The 20108-nt window shown below is 43.9% G+C and overlaps 1 protein-coding gene across 1 annotated transcript; it reads right to left on the bottom strand.

Annotated features, from left to right (window-relative positions):
* Positions 1-12284: 12284 nt before the first annotated feature.
* On the bottom strand, positions 12285-19340 carry LOC149359408 (complement inhibitor CirpT2-like). The gene is made up of 3 exons (XM_089569044.1): positions 19229-19340; positions 14725-14836; positions 12285-12439 (listed from the first exon to the last, which is right to left on the bottom strand). The coding sequence occupies exons 1-3, from the start codon at positions 19338-19340 to the stop codon at positions 12349-12351; spliced, it is 315 nt and encodes a 104-aa protein (XP_089425170.1). The 3' UTR covers positions 12285-12348.
* Positions 19341-20108: the final 768 nt, after the last annotated feature.

Raw genomic sequence — 20108 nt, 5'->3', positions numbered from 1 at the left:
ATTACAGCGAAAACATGTAAACCTGCCGAATGGAGATATGCTTAAGTCTTGAGCGGTATAGCGGAATCGTCCGATGTACGTAGACATTGCGTTCAATAACTATTTCCTGTTGAAAAAAAAAAAATTTCTCTTCAACTACAGGGTATGTTTCTTTTAATGTTCTAGCATTTAGCTCTTCAGGTGACATAAGCGTCTATGTAATTTTGTACAATTATTGTTTGAAAGCTTTTGTGCTCTACGCATAAAACATCCAATAATTCGCAGCGTTGTCACTAAATTTATCTCCGCTTGTTAGCGCACCTTATTATGACCTCTAGAGAGTTCTTGTGCTGTAGCACCGACATCTTGCCGAATATGCTTTGGACAATCGTCGGCAACGCTGAAATGTTTTGGCAAACAATACTTAAACTGCGTCAGTAAAGGAAACTTCTTCTTTTCTCTACGTTTAAAGGCCTGCAACCATTTTTTTGCCTCAGCGTGATTATTTACCTTATCATTTAACATAATTATCCAGTGTGGGGGGAGAAATATTGACAAATAAACCAAAAGGAAGTGGGCAATACGAACAGAAAGATCGGCTTGTGAGCTGATGTCTTACGACGCGGAAGGAAATATCGGAAGCAGGCGACCCGGGAAGATTTATTATTGCTGCATTTTCCTCCCACCATGCCAGTCATATTTAATATACTGTCTAATGCCGCATTTGTGTTCTAGACATACGAGGGGGTACCCAAAAGAAACCGGACTAAATATTTTGGTCGGCAAAGCTTCTGTGGTACCGCGTTTTGACACTAGGAGCGCATAGAACGAACATTCCAGAGTCAATAAGCCGAGTGCCGTCGTTGAAGGAGGTCAGACTAGTTTAGGCAGAGTTTTAGAGTAACGACTGTCTTGTGTGAATGTCGTTTTTGCAATGGCTGATTTTTGTGAACAGCGTGCGCCGGTGAAATTCTGATTTTTGCTCGGAAAAAGTTGAATGGAAACTCTTGAAATATTAAGAAAGACGTACAAGGATGATGCTATGGGGACAACTCAAGTGTTCCTGAATCGAATCCTGAATCAAAGCAACAATCATGCCAATGGAAAACTTCAAATTCACCTCGCCTCAAGAAAGCTCGTCAGGTGAAACCAAACCTCAAAACAATGCTGATTTGTTTTTTCGACGTGAGAGGAGTCGTCCATTGAGAATTTGTTCCGCAGGGTCAGACTCAGACAGTTAGCCAGGCTTTCTACTTGGATGTTTTGAAAAGATTGGGCAACAGTGTGCGGTGGAAGCGGCCAGATTTGTGGAGGTCGGGTGACTGGTTTTTATATCATGGCAATGCCCCTGCTCACACAGCCCTGTCTCTACTACAATTTTGGACCAAAAATGGCATGACCCCTGTTCCTCAACCCTCAGACTCTCGCGACCTTGCCCCGTGCAACTTTCTTTGTATCCTAGTATGAAAAAATAGGTGAATGGAAAGCGTTTCGCTGATGTTGCTGAGGTGAAGAAAAAAACGACGGAGGCACTGTCAAGCATCACAAAAGATGAATTTAAACAATGTTTTGAAAAATGGAATGAAAGATTCGACAAGCGTATCATTGCAAGTGGGGAATACTTTGAAGGAGATTGAAGGTCTGTGATTAAAATGTGAACAAATAAGTTCAAACAAAAATAAGTCCGGTTTCTTTTGGGTACCCCCTCGTACAGGCGCCGGCATCGGCTCCTTAATACCTGGCGCTTTCTGTAGGGCACGGACCCAGTAATATGCTCTGAATGCTTGTGGGGTATTTCAGTTTTTCATATTGGAATTTATGGCCGATCTTGCCAAATAGAATGCCAAAGTAATTGATTGAGATATATCGAAAACATGTCATTCTTTAGATTGTATATTCAAGGGCCGTTGGAGCACTCGTTTTGAACGAGTAAGCATTTACTTTAAATGGGAAATTTGTGCGTTCCACTCATATGAGCAGTTTTTTCACTCCTGTAAAGCCACGGCAGGTCTGATCTGCATAAATACTGAACAGCTCGTTTTATGATGATTTTTTAAATACCTTCTCGCTTTATTAGTTCTTCCTTAAAGTCATTAACTTAAAAATGTTATTTAGAAGTTCATCGAGGCGTCTCCTCCTTCGTTTCGGTACGCTACTTTCGAACGGAAGCAGGGCTACTATTTTCCTCACAGCCTTAATGAAGAGGGCCGCATACGTACTTTCGAAAGCATTTCAGAGAATTAATCTCAATGACGTAGCATCTTAGAAAATACAAGAAATAAAGATGAACGACGGCGAGGCAAGAGTCACCACCAGCCTTGACTCACAAGTGGGTTTTTAATCGCCAAACAAATGCGCTCCAATCCAAAATGCCTTTACTTGAGCTAACCGCCTTTCTCAAATCTAGGAGAGCCCTGCAGTGAATGCCGCGAGTTTGACATTTTTCTTGCTTAAAGACCAATTTTGTTTTGGAATCCTAATAAATTGACTGGGGAGGTGTTGGAGGCCTAAAGGAATTGAGATTTAAAGCGTGCGTGCTGTACTGGCGCATCAGGTTTCTTGATAGAGACTCCAGTGACTAATGTTTACACTTTTTTGTATTATTTTATGCATACCAGTCTGATTCGTGTCAGCGGTTGTGATATATATGCTTTTTTTCCCCCTTTGCTTATTTTCAATCTTTTTGGGAGAAAGTACCCGCGAGATGAAAAGTGTTTTTTGAGAATATTATGTGTCCATATAGAACATAAGCTTTCGCGTCCTTGCACATTCGTAAGTGCCACCGACAAAGGATTGTTTCAGGGAAGGAAATTTTGCAGCAAGTGCTTATACTTGTAAGTGCTTGTACACAGACTTGCACAAAAAAAAGCCCTGTTCTGAACCTGTTGTAAACCTGATGTATTTGCTGCGTCTCTCAAAATATGCCCTACTCCTAATCCGAGTCCGATGCTCTGCAGGCGGTCAGTTTCACTCGCTCCATATCCATACTGTTGCTCGATGCGTTGCTGATAAGAAGCCGTCAAAACGACGGCAGGCATGCATGCTGCGAAGATCCCTCATGTAACAAGGAGATGACAGTACTGGTCCTCGCGCCAAATCACGCTGCATGACCGGCATGAAAGAATGGGACACTTCAAATAAACAAAACTGCGAATTCGATAAATTCCGTCTTTTCTTCATTTCTTTTTTTTTTTGTGCACTTGACTTTCGACTTTGCTGTTAAAATGAGCGTAAAGTTCGCGCGTTATGTTCAGTGCTTCATTGAGAGGCTAAATAACAAATAATAACTGGTAGCGTGATTTTGTGGAAATGTGACCGCATGGAGTAGCATTTGCATGTGGAGCAATGCGAAATATTTGACTTGCCTGCCCGAAACTCCTTTCAGGGAGACGCAAAGCACTCCTATGCCGCGTTGTGAATTCGGAGTTCATTTTTATAGCCTCTCCGAAGTATAAGTGCATGTGGCATGGCTGTTTAACAAATAATTCATGGATTATAAAAGATAATAGAGTTTATCGAAGTGTGGTCTGGTTAAATGTTTTGATGCACTTGATTACCAGGGCTCTTATTTATATTTGCAGCTGCGAAACTTCGCCTAGGCTCCATTTATTGAAGAAGGGCGCTCGAAGTTAGGTGGCATTTAGGTAGAGAGAGAGGTAGACAGGTAGGTACGTCTATTGTTGGTAGGCATAGGAAGACAGGTAGGTAAGCAGGTAGGCAGGCAGGAAAGCAGGTAGGTAGGTTAGAAGGGAAGTAGGCTGGTAGATAGGTAGGTGGAGGTAGGTAGGTAGGAACGTAGGTGGGTGGGTAGGCGGGTACGTAGGCAGGTAAGTAGGGTGGGTAGGTAGGTAGATAAGTACGTTGCGCACTTGTCGCTTGCACTCCGAGACACCCTTGGAGCGTGTGAAGACGGCGGTTATGTCTCAAAGGAGATTTCCTGGAGTCATGATGGCAAGCTGCTCCTGAAACCGGCTACTAAGGGAGAAGTAAGGCCGTCGTTTGATGCACATCGTTCACCGGTCGCAAGTCACAGAATCGGTCGAAGCCAAAGGTTAGCAAGCAATGCAATCATTTCACAACAAAGAGACAATACAGAGGATTTTCGAATCACTCGTAAGAAGACTCGCAAAGTCATGTACAAAACGATGCAGCACGTGCAAAGTTACTCAAGATTGGCTACAGTATGCACGGTATGATCTTGCACCTAAAGCGCTCTAATACAGGAGAGAGGCAAATATAACAGAATACAATACAGTTTGATCACGGCGCGACGCCCGGAGGACCACGATTTGGCCGTAGCTCGCAGGTCCGTGGCTGGGCGATTGGTGTTTACCCGTGAGTCATGCGGGAGCCCTTCTCCGAAGGTTAAACTGCGGCACAGCCTTGCAGACAGCGCCCAACCTCCTTCATATACAGGCGCTTGCCGCATCTCTTCGTTTCTTCGCCTCAAGGCAGTTGTGCATGTAGTCACAGTTTAACCGTACAACTCCTCTATCGCCCTATAGATCCGGGCGCTCGTCGCCATTGGTCAAGCCCGGAGAGTGTCTTCCAGAGAATTCGAGTCCCTTCTTTCGGGCCCGGAGCAGCCCCCCTCGAGTGATGTGGAGAGGGCAGCATGCACAAGGTTACGCGCTCTCCATCGGCATCCGTGGTTCGCTTCGCCAACGTTCTGGAATCGTCTATGCGTGCGCGGGCGAGATTCCATCTGCGCAGCGCCGGCTTCGCGAATATGTGCCGAATTTTGATACGTAGGGTAGGTGTGCAGGTAGAGCAGGCAGCCAGGCAGCCAGACAGGTAGGTAGGTAAGTAAGCAGATATGCTACAATATATATCCTGTTGTAGCTTATGATTTGAGATCTTTTTTGTATACAGCAAAGGTTGAAGTACATTTTTGTTCAGAAGTACTTGTATTTGGGCGTGTTGGTTCATAACTTTTCAGGAGGACACAGGGGAGTTTTCTGTTACCCACGTGCTTGTGATTCGCACAGTGACGCTGGGGCAAGCGAAGGTATATTAACGGTCTACGTCAAATAGAGCCTGTTGATAGTAAGCGCTCGTCCCTGTCTACTTCAACGCCCGTGTCTTTTTGTTGCGCGCCCCTGTGTCCTCCTGAAAAGAAAATACATTTTTGTTTTTCGAAATTTCGTCTCTCGGACCAAAGTAAGTTGTCTTTATGCGCTGGAGGCGATGCTGGTAATGCGATAGCAATACAGAACAGCGTTGACGAAACGGAACTGCAGTTGCACCTTGGTATAAGGCCGGTAAAACGTATCTGAGAGAAAACTGCAGCACTAGTTCGGTGATACATTCTACGAAAGAGAAAATAGTCCTTAGATATTTCTGTTCTGTTCAGATCCCTTGGAGCAGCTGTAAGCACATTATTTTGAAGCAAGGAAAAAAATTCCAGGGTATTAACGTAGTTAGACCGAATAGACGTGCGAAAGCATGAAATAAATTTAGGGCTTCAATGGAAAACCAGTCACTTCAACTTCATGCGCTTGCGAAAGCTTGTGTTTACTCATTATTTTGCTTTGCTGAGATGTCGGCAAATTTAGCGAGGTAATAGGCTAAAGTTAAGCTCTGATCGAGTTTAAGCTGATCTGATCTGTTCACGACGCACATGAACATTGATGAAGACGAGGATGCGGAATGCACAGCGCGAGAGTCATAGTTTCACAGGAAGCGTGATCGGCTGCAGCGATTCCATGTGCCCTCGTGCAGTGGCCACCAAAGTTGATCTGATTTCGCCGCCGCAAGCTCGATAACCGGTCGAGGCAATATTTATTTTCAATCTTCAGGTATCTGAGAGCATTTGGAGATACAACGGCTTTTTCAGCAAAGGTAGTGAAGTAGTGCTTTCGCAATAAATATTTTAGAATTTATTCTTACAGTTAGCCCTCCGACAGCGCTCGAACGGCTTTTTGCGCCGCATTTTATTTTGCCAGTGAGTGGTTTCTGGGAATCGTACTATCAGTTTGAAGGTTATCTTACTGCTGGTCCCTTCACCTCCACATTTGTATTTTTGGAAGCGACTAGTTCTTCGCCTCCATGTAGTATCGATACTTTACCTATATACGCAGATGAAAGTTTTTGCCACTCTTCACTTGTCATTTACTATATGCCGCAACCATTCTTGATACAGCACATTACTTTATGCCTCACGCGCTTCTAATGTGGACCACCCGACATCACCTTCACCTGATTCATTAGCAGAGTTTCCATGTGCCCAACAGGCAATCTTACCTTCTGTCCTCCGCTTGATCTGAAGTGCAGCATTTGTTGTCGGTCCCAAGCACACAACAGCGTGTCCAATCGTCATGCCCGGTACCATTGAGCCTTTCTAAAGTACTGAAATAACTTCGTATTGTGGTGATTGGCAATCGGTGGTGTGATCGTAACGTAGTGATGTGAATGTAATGATGCGCCAGTCGTTTTTGGCAACCTTTGTATGCATCTCGCGACGTTGCTTGCATATGTTACTGGCATGTTAGCTTCTACTCTGCAATGTACGCACCGAGGGGTATGTCATGCCATAATTTCTGACTTTTCCCCTCGACCCACGCCGCGTGTACATCAGATAAAGAAATTGAATTCAACTGAAATTAAAATTGTGATTGCAATCACGACCTGAATCGGCATTGCTGTAGGGATTGAAAATCGCTAATGCTGAGTGGGAATCGGTCATTAGTGTTTGGGGATCGATAGTTATAATTCATAATTGGGGTTCCTCCGTGTCGCCGCGCGTGACGTCATCACTGAGCTATGTGCCTCACAGCGTATGAGCCGCACTCTTTCCGCGGCGGCCAAGATAGAACATGATCTAGGTTAAGGGCAGAAAGTTTAAGCATAAGCACTTTGTGGTTAACCTTATCAAACGTTTAGCGAAATGTAGAGATATGCAATCGGCTTGTGAATTTTTGTTGAGAATAACATGCAGGAAATGCGCAAAGAGAAGGCGCTATGTTTCACAAAAAAAGTTCGCAGGAAACTATGCTGGCCAGAAGTAAAAAAAGAGTTTTATTATAGGAAGCTGAAAGTATTAGAGTACAAAGTATGTTCAGTTAGTTTGCAAGGAAAGCTTGTTAACCATTTAACCGCCAACCTCGAGCGAGCTGTATTCGTCATGGGAGATCGTAGCAAAATCGCCAATAACGAGTCACACTCGTCCGGCCTGATATTGCGGTGCTGCCACATCAAAAGACGAGTTACGGTCGTCAGTTGCATTGGTTGCGAATTTGAACACCGGAGGGCGGTAATCGACCATAAAAAAACGCATTTTGCGCCTTTGGCGCGTAATTGGCGGCTCAAAAGAGTCATTTCACAATGGCGTCATCTATGAGGAATGGCGGTAATGGCAGTGTCCCGAGAAAAAAAGCTGCTTCTTCAAGCAGTTGTGACAGCAGCATTCTGGAGAATATAGAATTTGTTTCTGAAAGTGACTCGGACTTTGTACGTGCTGGAGTCGGCTTCAGATGACGACAAAAGCGGCGACGACGGCGAGGTTTGAGTCGCTGCACGTGTATGGCAGCGTGTGAGCACAAAAAAAAAAAAAAAACCCGCCGCTAGCGCCTCCACGGTTTCATTTTTCTTCAGTGCCTGGGATCTTGCGGCAGCCCACTGACGAGCACTATATTCTCGGCTGATTTTAGGAATTTTTTGACTGGGACATCATTGATGTAATCGTCACAGAGACGATCCGCTACGCGGTAGAGTACTTTGCTGCTCGGCGATCTGCATGGAAACTGGCTGACCGCGATGACATCATGGTCTTCCTTGCTCTGATAATATTGCAGGGTATTGTTAAACCTCGAGTGGAAACGTACTGGTCTACAAAAGAAGTTTTGCTTACACCAGTGTTCAGGAAGGCCATGAGCAGGAATCGCTTCAACGCGAGAGAGAGAGAGAGAGAGACTCTTTAATGAAATGCAGAGAATTTAGCCGGCGTTTAAAAATCGCTGGCATGCTACTCTGCGTAGGAAGGGAATTTGGGAGAAAAAGACAGAAGGTGAGCAGCGTGGAAGAGGTAAAAAAAAAAACCCGAAGATAAAATGCGGCCATGAAATGGGTACTAAGATGCAATGGCGAGTATTGATGATGTAACCTATGGAATGATGGAGCGCATAGTCCGACAAATGGGCTGACGAAGTTCACTGCATGAAGAATGCATGAAGGTAACGTGCAAGTGAATTTAGAGCTTATCAAGATGTCCAATGTCTTTTAAATATGTAAAAAGAAAGTTCATTGCAAGTCTCTGTTGCCTGAAGCAGGCTAAGGGACCTAAAACTTTGTCCATTGTTAGGGGCACTGGGCAGAGCTTCTGCATGCAATGTTCATAGTACGCACGCTCGTTAGCATACGCAGGGCACACAAGTAGGATATGTTCCACAGATTCTATAGAGGCACAATTGTCACAATGCGGACTGTTCGTTTGTCCAAAACGGTATCGCAAGCCGTTTGTTTATGCAGAATTCAGACGAAGTCGGTGATAAAGTGTTTCCAGTTGTCGAGGAATTCTGGGTGAGAGTCTTGATCTAAGATGTGGGTCGATTGAGTGAAGAAATTGGTACTGATGTGTCGGCAAACTCCAAAGCCGATACGTTTCTTCGTAAGCAAAACTTTTAGCCATTTGGGACGCATCCGATTTCGTGAAAAAAGTTCGAATGTATCTCCGATGTTGATGCGCTGCCTCCATTTCACCAATATGAAAACCGTGGATGAAGGGACCCACTAGCACCCCAGGCTCTTGAAGTTGTGGCCCGGGATCTCAATGCTGAACGAGGCCTTCCTTTTAGGACAAAGCAATATATATGCACTTTCTTTTGTGTCACAGCGTATAATGTGAAATAAATACACGGTATTTTAATGCATTCTGCCCATTACTACGGCATGTACAGTGGAAAAGCCAGCCGCGTAAACTGTTTTTCTCTTTAAACTTTTTCTGTTAATTTTAACCAGAAAGCATCCAAATAGTATATTCTCAGAAACATAATTACATGGAGAAAATTATGGTCAGATAAAAAATTGATGGATCTATAGCTCAATGGTGAATATCTGTTACCTGATCTATGTGATGGAACCACCTTCCCAATTTTCCTATGTGAGGGCAGCATTTTATTCTGCAGTGACTGTTGAAAACTTTTCTCTAAATAAATGGATAAATATGTCTTTGTTTGCTTCAGCAACTTACAGTTAATATTGTGAACGCCACTTGATGATAAAGTTTTCAAAGAATCAATTATTTTTTTTCAATACCACCAGGATCAATAAAAATAGGAAGCATAAAGCCAAAGTTATTGCGCGGCAAAGTGCATGTTGCTTCCATATTTCATGAAGAAAAGCTGTGGGCTGAGTGAAAATACGTTATTCAGCACTACGGGACATTCAGTCGGGTGGAGAGGTGCACCAAATTCGTCGTGAAGTGAAATCGCGTTATTTTTATTAAGGTTCACAATATTCCAGAATCTCTTCGGGTTACTTGATAGCATGTTAGGCAAGGTTGTATTGAAAAAGCAAAGTTTAGTGTCATATACTGCTTTCAAGCAATCGGCTTCAGCTGCGAAATATGCGTTCCAGCGGTAAGTTTGGTTACTTGCCTTCGCGGAACGAAAAAGACATTTCTTTTTATTCAGGAGACGTTTAGGTGTTTAGCTAAACCACGGAGTGTTAGTAAAATAGTTGAATTAACTACGGTAGCCGTCAGCGCCTTCCAGAGATTGCGGTTTTCAGCACCACCGCGACCATCACCGTACTTCGAAAAGACAAAACTCGCTAAAAGGGCTGTGTATTATGCTGCTTCTTGATGCGGAAAAATAACTGCTATGGGAAGCGTATTAAAATTAGCACCGTCGGCACCATTAATCGGCCGAAATTTGTTGTGTCATGTTTCCAAAGGCCCGAACAGACCGGTGAAATGAAGTTTCCTTGCGCTGTCTTCGTGTTCTAGCTTCTGTTTTCCGCTCTAAAACCTCATGCTCCTCCTCTTGAGCACTCTTGTTAGGGATAGCAGCATTTTGGTCATTGAGAATGGACTGGTAAGGGAATTTTACGTTCAACAAGAACCACATATGCACTAAATGCGGGAATATTGGGCCGCCTGGCCAACGGTTCTGTCACCATGGACGGATGGTTCACTAGTACCCTTGAATGATGGTTTAGTTTGGTTTATGAACTTTAGCGTCCCAAAGCGACTTAGGTTATGAAGGACGCCGTAGTAAAGGGCTGCGAGAATTTCGACCGCCTGGGGCTCTTTAACGTGGACTGACATCGCACAGTACACTTGCTCTAGAATTTGGCCTCCATCGATATTCGACCGCCGCGGCCGGGATCGAATCCGCGTCTTTCGGGTCAGCAGCCGAGGGCCATAACCACTGAGCCACCGCGGCAGCCCTCAAATGAGAGTACCGATGATGGACATGAGGTTCCGAGGTTTATTTTTGGCAAAATCTATTGCTTAACTTTATCATGAGGCATTGGACTTGACCCTCCGCAAGAGTGTTTGTTTTCCTAACATTTCATCTATGGCGACTTCGTCTTCTTGAAACCTCTCTGCACATCACAGTCCTGCACTTCGGTCATGAATCGCGAAACATATATTAAATATTGTGTTGTGCGCTGGCCTTTTTCGGCTTCGTTATCACTACAGTCAGTGGCCCCGGCGATGCTCTTACACCAGGATTGAAATTGCAACATTTTCACGCATACGATTCTGCTTAGGAATATACCCAAGATATTCTGTGCAGGTATGCGCCCCGTTGTATTTCACCGCGGTGCCGCCCATCCAGATCACAATGTAAGGAACGTGTACGCAAGCTGCGGCGTAAGAAATTATTGTGAATGTAATTGCTAAATTAAGAGGGCGTTTCGTCTCATTTATTTACTCTTAGGCCCGACCGGCGAAACAGAGAGGAGTAGATGATTAAATTACAAAAAGCAGACCCGGAAGCACCTATGTGAGAAGTGTTCTCTCCACCTGCTGCATTTTGCAATTTATTATTGTGTTGGACCCGACACTAGCCTTGGCTATGGGTCCAGTACCATTGTACATAGTTTGCTTGTATTCATTTCTGTTTTAAAATAAAATAAAATAAAAAAAACTCACGGGGTAGTGCCCTATTCTTTGAAGCTAGATCGGAGTGTCTCAGAATGCGGAACTACGCAAAGAAATCTACCCAAGATGATTGATTACACATGGGCTGTGTGTGGTAAATCGGTAGAAACAAGTGAGCATCTTATGCTCAAATGTGATGGTATCTATGCAGATGTCGATGCACGCACGGCCACTATTCCGAAAGTCCTAGTGTTTAGAGGTAACAATGGTCTTGTGAATGAATCTGCCGCGGAAGATAGTGAAAACCGATTGGAAGATTCGGGTCACAGAAGCAGAGAGGTGACATCAGGTTAAAAGTGAAGGTTCAAAAATGTGTTTAAAGAAAATGACCAGTTTATACACATATCTATAACACTGTTATCAAAATATAAAGAAAAACATCCCAGCAGGGTGGGGAGAGCTACCACCCTGTTTCAAAGCGGATGCTCCTACCTTCCATTCATTCAGGCATATGAATTTCCTCCAACTTAGACCTCCCTTTTTTATACAAGCACACCATGGGATGTTTCGCGGCTGATAATTTTAAAGAGCTCTGGTAGTCAGATGCAACGCGGCCTTTTACTTGACCACACCTCCCTAAACTCTAAAAGGTTTTATGTAGTAATTGCTCAGATGGAGAGCCCACTACTTTCAAGACTACCTATATACTCTATATGTACGCAGTGCATATTGCCGCCCTTCCCCTATTTTTTCTTTCATCGCTCCTTCCTTTCTTTACCTCTCCCTGTCCTCTACCTGTCCCTGTATTTCCACTAGCCGCAACTCAGGTGCTTGAGGTTTCGATGGAAGATGCCACGGCAAGCAACATATTTTCCTACCATTTTTATTTTTTTTAATAATAAACAGCCGCTAACAACAACAGAAACAGTGCTTCTGCGAGGCTACTGCCTTGAACGCCGAGTTCGCTGCGCTGTTTAAGAGCTCTTTGTTTCTCCGTGGAATGTTTTTAGAGCCGCCAGACCGAATATCTTGTTCACGGCGCAAAATTGACCAATTTTCAGCCAATGTTCAATCCAATCACGCTGAAACATGTCATTTTGTTCTTTAACTGCTCAGTGAAGCACTGAACATAATGCGAGATTTGTGTGCTCTTTTCAACTACACTTGCGAGACGTCAAGCGTGAAAAGAAAGTACGAAGAAGAGGAAAAAGCTTCGTATTTGCAACATTTCTTTATTTATAAGATTGCGTTAGTTCATGCCTTACACACATCGGAAGAGGCAACGTCGCAGCTGATATGCTTGCATTCGGTTCGTTGACTCGTCATGCACAAGCGATTTTTGGGCAGCACCTCGGATACGGTCCTGTTCCACTTAACAGCCTACAACCAGCCCCAGTCTCAGCAGCAGCGCACCTGTTGGGAAACGCGTCGTGTAATAAATAAACAAATAGACATAATGTGCGCAAGATGTTCAGACCGGGTTTTTCTGTAGAAGTCTCGTTTTATAATTTTTTTGGTTATTTGCGCAAGGCACATTCACTAAACTCACCGTCCGTCGGTGACACTTTTGAATGTGCTAGGCTGCGTAATTTTCTGCTTTATATTGGCAAATACTATGTTAAAACAACTGCATGCTTCCGCCGTGTACTTGGAATAAAAGAGCACTAAGGCACACAGGCACGCAATGGGCACCACATTCGCTGTCTCACAACATTGCATTTATTCGCGAAAAACAGAGTATCTACATAATCTGCAAAAACTTTGCGCAGAACAAGAGCAAAACTGATGAAATCCGTAACGCATGTCTAGTAATACAAGCTATCCAACATGGAAACAGCTCAAAGGTCACTAACGCGCGTGCACTAGTTCTTACAGAAAGGATAGATCAACACCGCCCTCGTCAACGGATTAACGCGCCAGAACAAAACAGCTGTTTGAGCATGAAAAGGCACACACTGGAGGCATTCACTGTCGGGCTCCCCTAGTTTTGAAGAAGGCAGTTTTCCCAAGGAGCCGTATTTCGAGTCGGATCGGATATGCGTTTATTGATTAAACGCTTAATTCCCAATAAGTGCTTCAGGTTTCTGTTCTGTCTTTGTCGATTGTCTATTTGCAACGTTTTCTATAAGGTGCAGTACCAACTAGCTGAATCATCAAAATTACTTTCGTGAGTGCGTATGTGCTGCTCATCATTCCTGCTTTCAGAACGGTAGTAGCAGTAGTTATTTCTGCACAGTAACGCAGCGAAACCAATGGGCCGGACGCGTCAAGAGTGTTCTAAATCTCAATGTTAAGCGCCTTTTTAAGCGCCTTGTTTTGTGCCTTAATGATGTACATACATGATAAGGCCAAGAAATTTGAAAACTCAGGATTAAAGGACAGGGTCGATATTCATGGGGATTATAAATCTGCTGCCTTTATAGCAGTGAAAAAATTGTTTCAATGAATGAGAAACACCAATTTAAAAACACCAAGATATCAATGCTGTCTCGTTGAAAAATAGTGGTTCATCGGCCCTTGATTACGCAAATTGAAAAAGGGTACGTTTTCCGCATATCTTAAGGAGCTATTCGGCTATGTTGAGATGGGCAACAATTTGGAAAGTGAAAAAGTGAAACGCTACATGTCCACAGAGGTGATGGATGTTTCCACGCGCTCCTGAAAGTGTCAAAATTTCGTAGCTACAGTAAGTTCTAACGTATATAAAGAAATGATCTCAGCGCCTGTGGGTTTAGGGAGGGAGCGACAAAAAGTTTTAAAGTTTTACGTAAAATCTGACACTACACGAAAACTGTCGTGCATGTTGGGAGAAAAATACAGCTGGAGTGACTTTTACAGAGAAGCCTAGTTGAGACATTTTGGGTTCCATCCAACTACGGCGTAAGCACATGCTTCTGGAAACTGATCTCTCTCTTCATAATAGATAGGCTGTTTGGGCTTCTTTTTCCATTATTTTATGCTGAGAGTGCATAACTGTGGAGAGTTCCGAAAATGCAGCACTCATTTCAGTGTCAATGCTCTTGTATTACATCGTGCATTAGGTGACCAGGAAGTCTACATTGTAGAAACCAACCTGGCTGCTACCTTTACCTAAGTCTGTGTAAGTGCTTTCACTTCATACTGGCCGCTGTCACTGTAATCGCGTCTTTATTTACCCACGACGGCAGAAATTCACGTTACCTTGTGACGTCTCACGACCAGCCCACCGTGGAAGTGAGTAGCCTGCCCACAACGTTGTGAGCACCCTACCCACCGTAGGAGAAGACAATTAAATTAATCCATACCAATTCGATTCAGTTGGCAGCTGTCCACCACGGCGAGAAAGTAAACAAATCGAAAGACAAGGAAAGAGCTCGCCACGACCTTGAGAAGTCAGCGCCGACTCCACCAATAAGCCACTTTCGTGTCTAAAGGAGGACACGCATTCGCATGATGTGCAGTGCCATGGTGTTGAAACGGTTCCATTAAACTTATTTGAGTTAATGTAATTGCCAACGGCCACGGCTGGCAGGCTGTAAAAGCGCCTAAAGGTCGCATGTCCTTTTTCAGCCAATAGCGACTTATATGACAGACACTGGTTGCGAATTCACATGATATAAAATCTGATGCAATCGCATTAATAGAGTTCGACCTGTTATTCAGCCACGAAATAAAGTGCAACTTGAGTGTCATACAATGAAAAACAAAAATTTTCATACCGCTCAACTTGAACCTGACTGGACTGGGCATTGCACGAAGCCCGCTCGCAGGGGTTTACAAGATCGACTGACTGGCCATCTGGAATCATGCTCCCTTGGTATTCGCACTGACCTGTGGAGAAGCGTACATAGATGACAAGGGCTGTGCAGGAATATAAGGCATTTAAAGGTGCTCTAATGCGCGAAGACAAGCGTGCTTATTAACAGTGCTCAGCACCTTATTGGTTACGTTAAATATATTTTGTTAATGCAGCATTGCATTTAACGGCGGCATTTTGTCGTCTCTTTTACCGCATATTTTTGTCCATCTGTCCGTCCACACCACGCGAAAACGTTAGAAAATGGGTATCTATTATCACAGTCGCACACAGACAAAAGGAAGATGAAAAAAAACAGTTGCGAAAGAAATTATCGAATGAATACGCGTCTAGCAGCAACCACGCCTGCTGAAGCAATTGGTACAATAGCAGATATAGCCGACTATCTCCAACTTGGCCAAAATAACTGCCACGTGCAGACACAGAGCAGTTGTAGAACTACTAAAAAATACTATTAATTATTGCTTCGCGAAGCCCTGCTGCCTAGATGCGTTGAGAATAGGTGGCATTTGGTTCATGCGCAGAAATACCATCCGCCATGCTTACTTCGCATGCACCTTGTGCCCAGATGCCAGCAAGTCCTCGGTGGTAGTGCTGCGCGAAGCGCGGAGACAACATGATCACACGTAGCCTTTAACAGTGAACCATACTGTACGCACAGGCGGTTGCTTCAGAAACAGACATCCCCAGTAGCAACCCTACCCCCCGCTCTCATTAAAAAAATAGAGTAGGTGCGTTCCCGCAACTACCGCTGTCCAAGCGATTTGAAAGAAAATTTGCAGGTCCCCTACGAAATAAATTATGAAATTGAGGTTACAACAACCAGCCAAGCACAAGCACTAGCCTACCTTGCGAAATGATGAACTGACGTGTTGACCAAGGTGGCAAAAAAAAAAAAAAAATTTTCCGAGGGTGAAAAGATGTATATTTCAGAACCCCAGAAAAGCATGGGATAAGTCGTCTTCATTAAAAAGATGCTCGATGGTGCCACCGTGAACAAATATCTACTTTCCTGTTTTGCTACAGAATCAAGTCGGTGCTGCAGAAACCGATATTGCTCATGCCCCCCCTGTCACAGACGTAGATGCAAATGGCACTCCCTTACGCAATGGTTAGCGTAAAATTCGGTGGGCTTTTACTGTGTCTTACGTATATGTCGATACGGTTCAAAGCCTTGCAACGATAAGATCATTTGCTCGCACTGCTTCCCACTGGTGCAAAAAAATAAATAAATAAAAGAGAGGGTGCAAACGTCAAAATTTGACTGAGGTAAAGAGAATAACCCAGGAATAGACAGGCAAGAAGCGACCACTATAGCCACTGCTCTCTTAATGGGAAGAATCTCGGCAGGGGGCAGTGGTGTTTGGCACCGGATAGCCTGTTGAACAAAGCACACCGTACCGAACCCTGGTACGGGAAAAAGGGCAACGGAACACGCGTCCAGGCACACGTGTAAATGCGGGGCGGGGGACAAAAGATTCTTTTGGAGGTCGAGGGGCGTGAAGGGGACGGGCCACAGAGGGAGTGCGATGCGAAATCTCGTGCGGAACTTGCATCTGGAATGTGGCCCGTGTATCTGTAGTCTTTCGTCAGTCTTGTCTCCGCCTGATTTTTTCGTTATTATTTAAACCGCCAACCGTTTAAATTTGGATAGATTAGTTGAATTTTAACTAAAAAGTTTAATTCTGGATGGTGAACTGTTGCTACAACACGGGCGTGCATCTACAGGCCACGTTATACTAAGGACATATAATGCTAGCGTGAAAATTATTTGTTACTCAAGTGCAAAAAATTAACAGACACATGTATCGGCCGACCATTGTATCATAGAATAATGCTGCCGTGTTACTGTACCATACCACGAATAGTGGAAGGTGCGAATGTTCAACCTCTCTGAGGCGCATATTCAGCCAAACAATAAAGTGTTGCGTTGGCTTTAATAGGATCATAGGGAATTAGAGATATCATGCGCCACGTACAATAATAAACTATCAGTGTAACGTAATTCAAGCCGACGTAGCTTGGCCACAAGCTACTTCTCTCTTGCGCTTATAATCGAGAAGCTTCTGGCCGCCATATGCCACTCCTTTTTTTTTTTACTTCGCGAACAAGGCGACTAAAAGCTAGAGGAAATCAGTTGCTTCCGCGAGTAGGAATCATTGTGATATTTGCGGTTCTTACTTTCGGCGGAACCTGTTAGATGGTTTCCGCAAAGATTAGCTACCTTGCATTAAACATTTGTCTTTGTTATTGGAGTGCATAAATATTCTGTTTACTTGCTAATTCACTGATGTGAAACCTATGGATCATGAGAAGGATGGAAAGGGAAGAAATATTCAGTGCAAAAAGAAAAAGCATTAACTGTTAAGCGCAAAAAATATCTGCGTACTACGCAGTGTTTGAACAAGGAAAAGGAAGGCTGTTTGCATTGCTCTCGGCAAAATGAGCGCGCGGGCATATGATCGTAACCTATTCCTTCGGCCAGTAGAGTTGGTTTTCACTTCACAACGCTACCTATTTTAGCAATGCGGCAATGATCCCCTCTTGTAGCCCGTCTGGTAATCATCTCATCCTCATATTCGAGGTTTCTGCAATGTTGTATCCGACGGAGGTTATAATTTCTGAACCCTGCTGCTCACGAGGTACATATCATGTAGCTGGTAAAGATGGAACTACAGAGCACACGGATTAATGAAAATTCTCGATTTTATCGGCATGTTTTGCAGGGATTTCGCCCCTGAGTCGAGTGGCACTAACTTTAAGCTCCGGATTGAAAGCAAAGATGCTGAGTGGCATATAGACAGAGTGTATATGTCAGCCTCCACTCCAGTCACATATATTAACCCTCAGTAACTGTACAAACAGTTGGGAAAACGAAGGTTCAACCAATAAAAGAAGCATGTTCTGATCACTTAATTTAGAAGTCTTCGATACAGTTTATTGAAGTCTTCCTGCGAACTGAGCGGTAAAAAATGGGAAATATAGCCCGAGCGTTGTCAGGACTAGTCGAGCACACGAACAAAATTTAGTATGGCGAAGTACACTTTTTGCCAGCCTCATCTATTGTACTGTTTCTAATTTTACTGTAGTGCTAAAACATCTGAGCGAGTTTAACAGAGTGGCAAGGCTACGATCTTAATTGTCGTAGGCATGAACCGTTACACCAAATAAATGCTTGTTTAAAAGCGATAAAATTTCTTTTCTGTATCTTTGTAGTTCAAAACAGAGCATTGGAGAACTTTATGCTCTAAAAAATGAAATAAACCACACGTACAATTTTTTTGGGCATTAATATTGGTCCTTCTGTGGTGAAACGTGCACCACGGTTTTCATATTTTCATGTGCTCACTAGATGGCTCAAATTGAAACTAACTGAAACATATGGAGTTTTTAACGATTATGTGAGAATGCATACGCAAAATTTAAAGAAAACATGGACTCAGTGCAACGCCACATACGCAAAACGGAAACCATGTTTAAGCAACATGGAAATTCTATGGAAGCTACTGCACTCAAATGAAAAGCTGAGATATTTTGAGGTCATGCGGACTCCTTATTTCCTTCACTCTATGCGCGCGACTCACAGGCAACACTTTAATAGTATTGTATTGGGTATGTTTGCTACACGTACTAAAAAGCAGATTCCTCATGCAAGAGGTGAAAATTTCATTTTTCCCACCTACTTTTGTCCATTGTAACTGGCTGCCAAATATATGTTTCGGTAAGTCCAATGAATTGCGAAAGCGGCTCACGAAATAGATGTTTCAGTCTGAAGATTTATCCAATTTGGCGCAATGAGAGAGAAAAATAATGAAGCACCAACCACGATGTCATAGCGACAATGTGGCTTCTGCATATCACACGAACTTGGCTTCTGACTTCGAATCACGCCCGTCTGTTACTAACTTATGATGGACGCTAAATGAAAAAAAAAAGATAGCAGGCGTTTTAGCATGCTTAAAATACCGCAATAGCAGTAGTTACTGTGGGCTCTTGAGGTCCTTGCGTCTTAAAGGAATTTGACCTACAGGTCTTTACGGTAAAGACCTTTAACCTAAAGGCCTTCTATGCATATTACTTTACTCAGAAGGCGACTACCATGAAGGCCTTCTTTACCCTAAATGAATTTACCCTGAAGTCACTTACTTCGAAGGTCTTCGTGAGGTGAATGCCTGCCAGGTGTACGTGTGCCCGAAATCAGAAAATGCTCCTAATAGCGCTTCCACACTACAAAAAAAAATATTGAGTTTAAATGGCCGTTCAGCAAGTGTGGCAGGGTGCAACTAATGAGGGGCTGAAAGACCACGCCTTTATTTTCCTATTTCGCACTTGAGGATGACGCAACAAGTTCACTGTTACCATGATAGGTTCAATAAAACAGAGTATGAAGGAACAAAGACACGTACCGTTCGTGACCACAGTGGGTACCGAGAACGTAGACGCTTCGCACATATACATCCATTGGAGAAGACAAGCCACCAGTGGAAAGAGAACTCGGGTTCCTGAAGATGTTCTCATGCTGAAGTTCGCCGTGCTGAAGCGAAACCCCGAACCTTGCTTTAAAACTCTTCGTCGCTACTGACACCGAGTAGGTAGCTCCGGAAATGGTGATTACGAAAAAGCAACCGCTCAGGACTACTCACCTCACGAGACGTAGTGCTCGCTTAGCAAAAGCGAACATATGTTGCGCCCACAAGTCACACTGGGAAAGCGGTGTGTCAAATCAACACATGCCGTGCTAGGTTGTAGCGCGGATGCTCGGTGATCTTCGGTTCTGTTGAGGTACAAGTACCGACTATGACGCCACAGAGGAATAACATAGATTGTTATTCACGCCGACGAAAAGCATATTTATCTGCATGTCAGGTATTGAGAAATTCTGCGAACAGTAAAATCTTCCGAAATATTTCTAAGGCAAGCAGGAAGAGAAGCACGTCCACACACAGAAAAAAACGAACTTTCTTGGAACACAAGCACGAAAGTTAATGGAATGTCAGAGCGCGTTTCGCCGTGTCTAGAAGCTCGCCAAGTATGCCTCAAGTCAGTTGTGCACGCTCGTGCTTGTAAATCACGTAACTCGTTAAGCCCGTCCAATAACAAGACGCACGTTCCCAAAAGTCCTCTCTTGCGCTTCATATGGTCCTCTTTGGCGCCAGCGTTGGCCTCAGAGCGTCTGAGATTGCTTATGTCAACAGGCAGCTGTGAGCTGTGAGAGATTGCTCACAGGAGACTCGCTCAGTGCATGACTGAGAAAAACTTGCTACTGTTCGCTGCGCATAGGTCAGG

This window comes from Amblyomma mixtum, chromosome 2 (assembly GCF_055824585.1).
Source record: "Amblyomma mixtum isolate Tamu chromosome 2, ASM5582458v1, whole genome shotgun sequence".
Classification (NCBI taxonomy): domain Eukaryota; kingdom Metazoa; phylum Arthropoda; class Arachnida; order Ixodida; family Ixodidae; genus Amblyomma; species Amblyomma mixtum.
This window is presented reverse-complemented; position numbering and strand designations above follow the sequence as displayed.

Excerpts from the sequence above, each read along its gene's own strand:
- LOC149359408 (XM_089569044.1), bottom strand. The coding sequence starts at position 19,340 with ATGAGAACATCTTCAGGAACCCGAGTTCTCTTTCCACTGGTGGCTTGT. Across the intron at positions 14,837-19,228 it reads ACCCACTGTGGTCACGAACG|GTCAGTGCGAATACCAAGGG; the intron begins GTACGTGTCTTT and ends GCTTCTCCACAG. Across the intron at positions 12,440-14,724 it reads AGTCAGGTTCAAGTTGAGCG|GTGCGCTGCTGCTGAGACTG; the intron begins GTATGAAAATTT and ends GTTTCCCAACAG.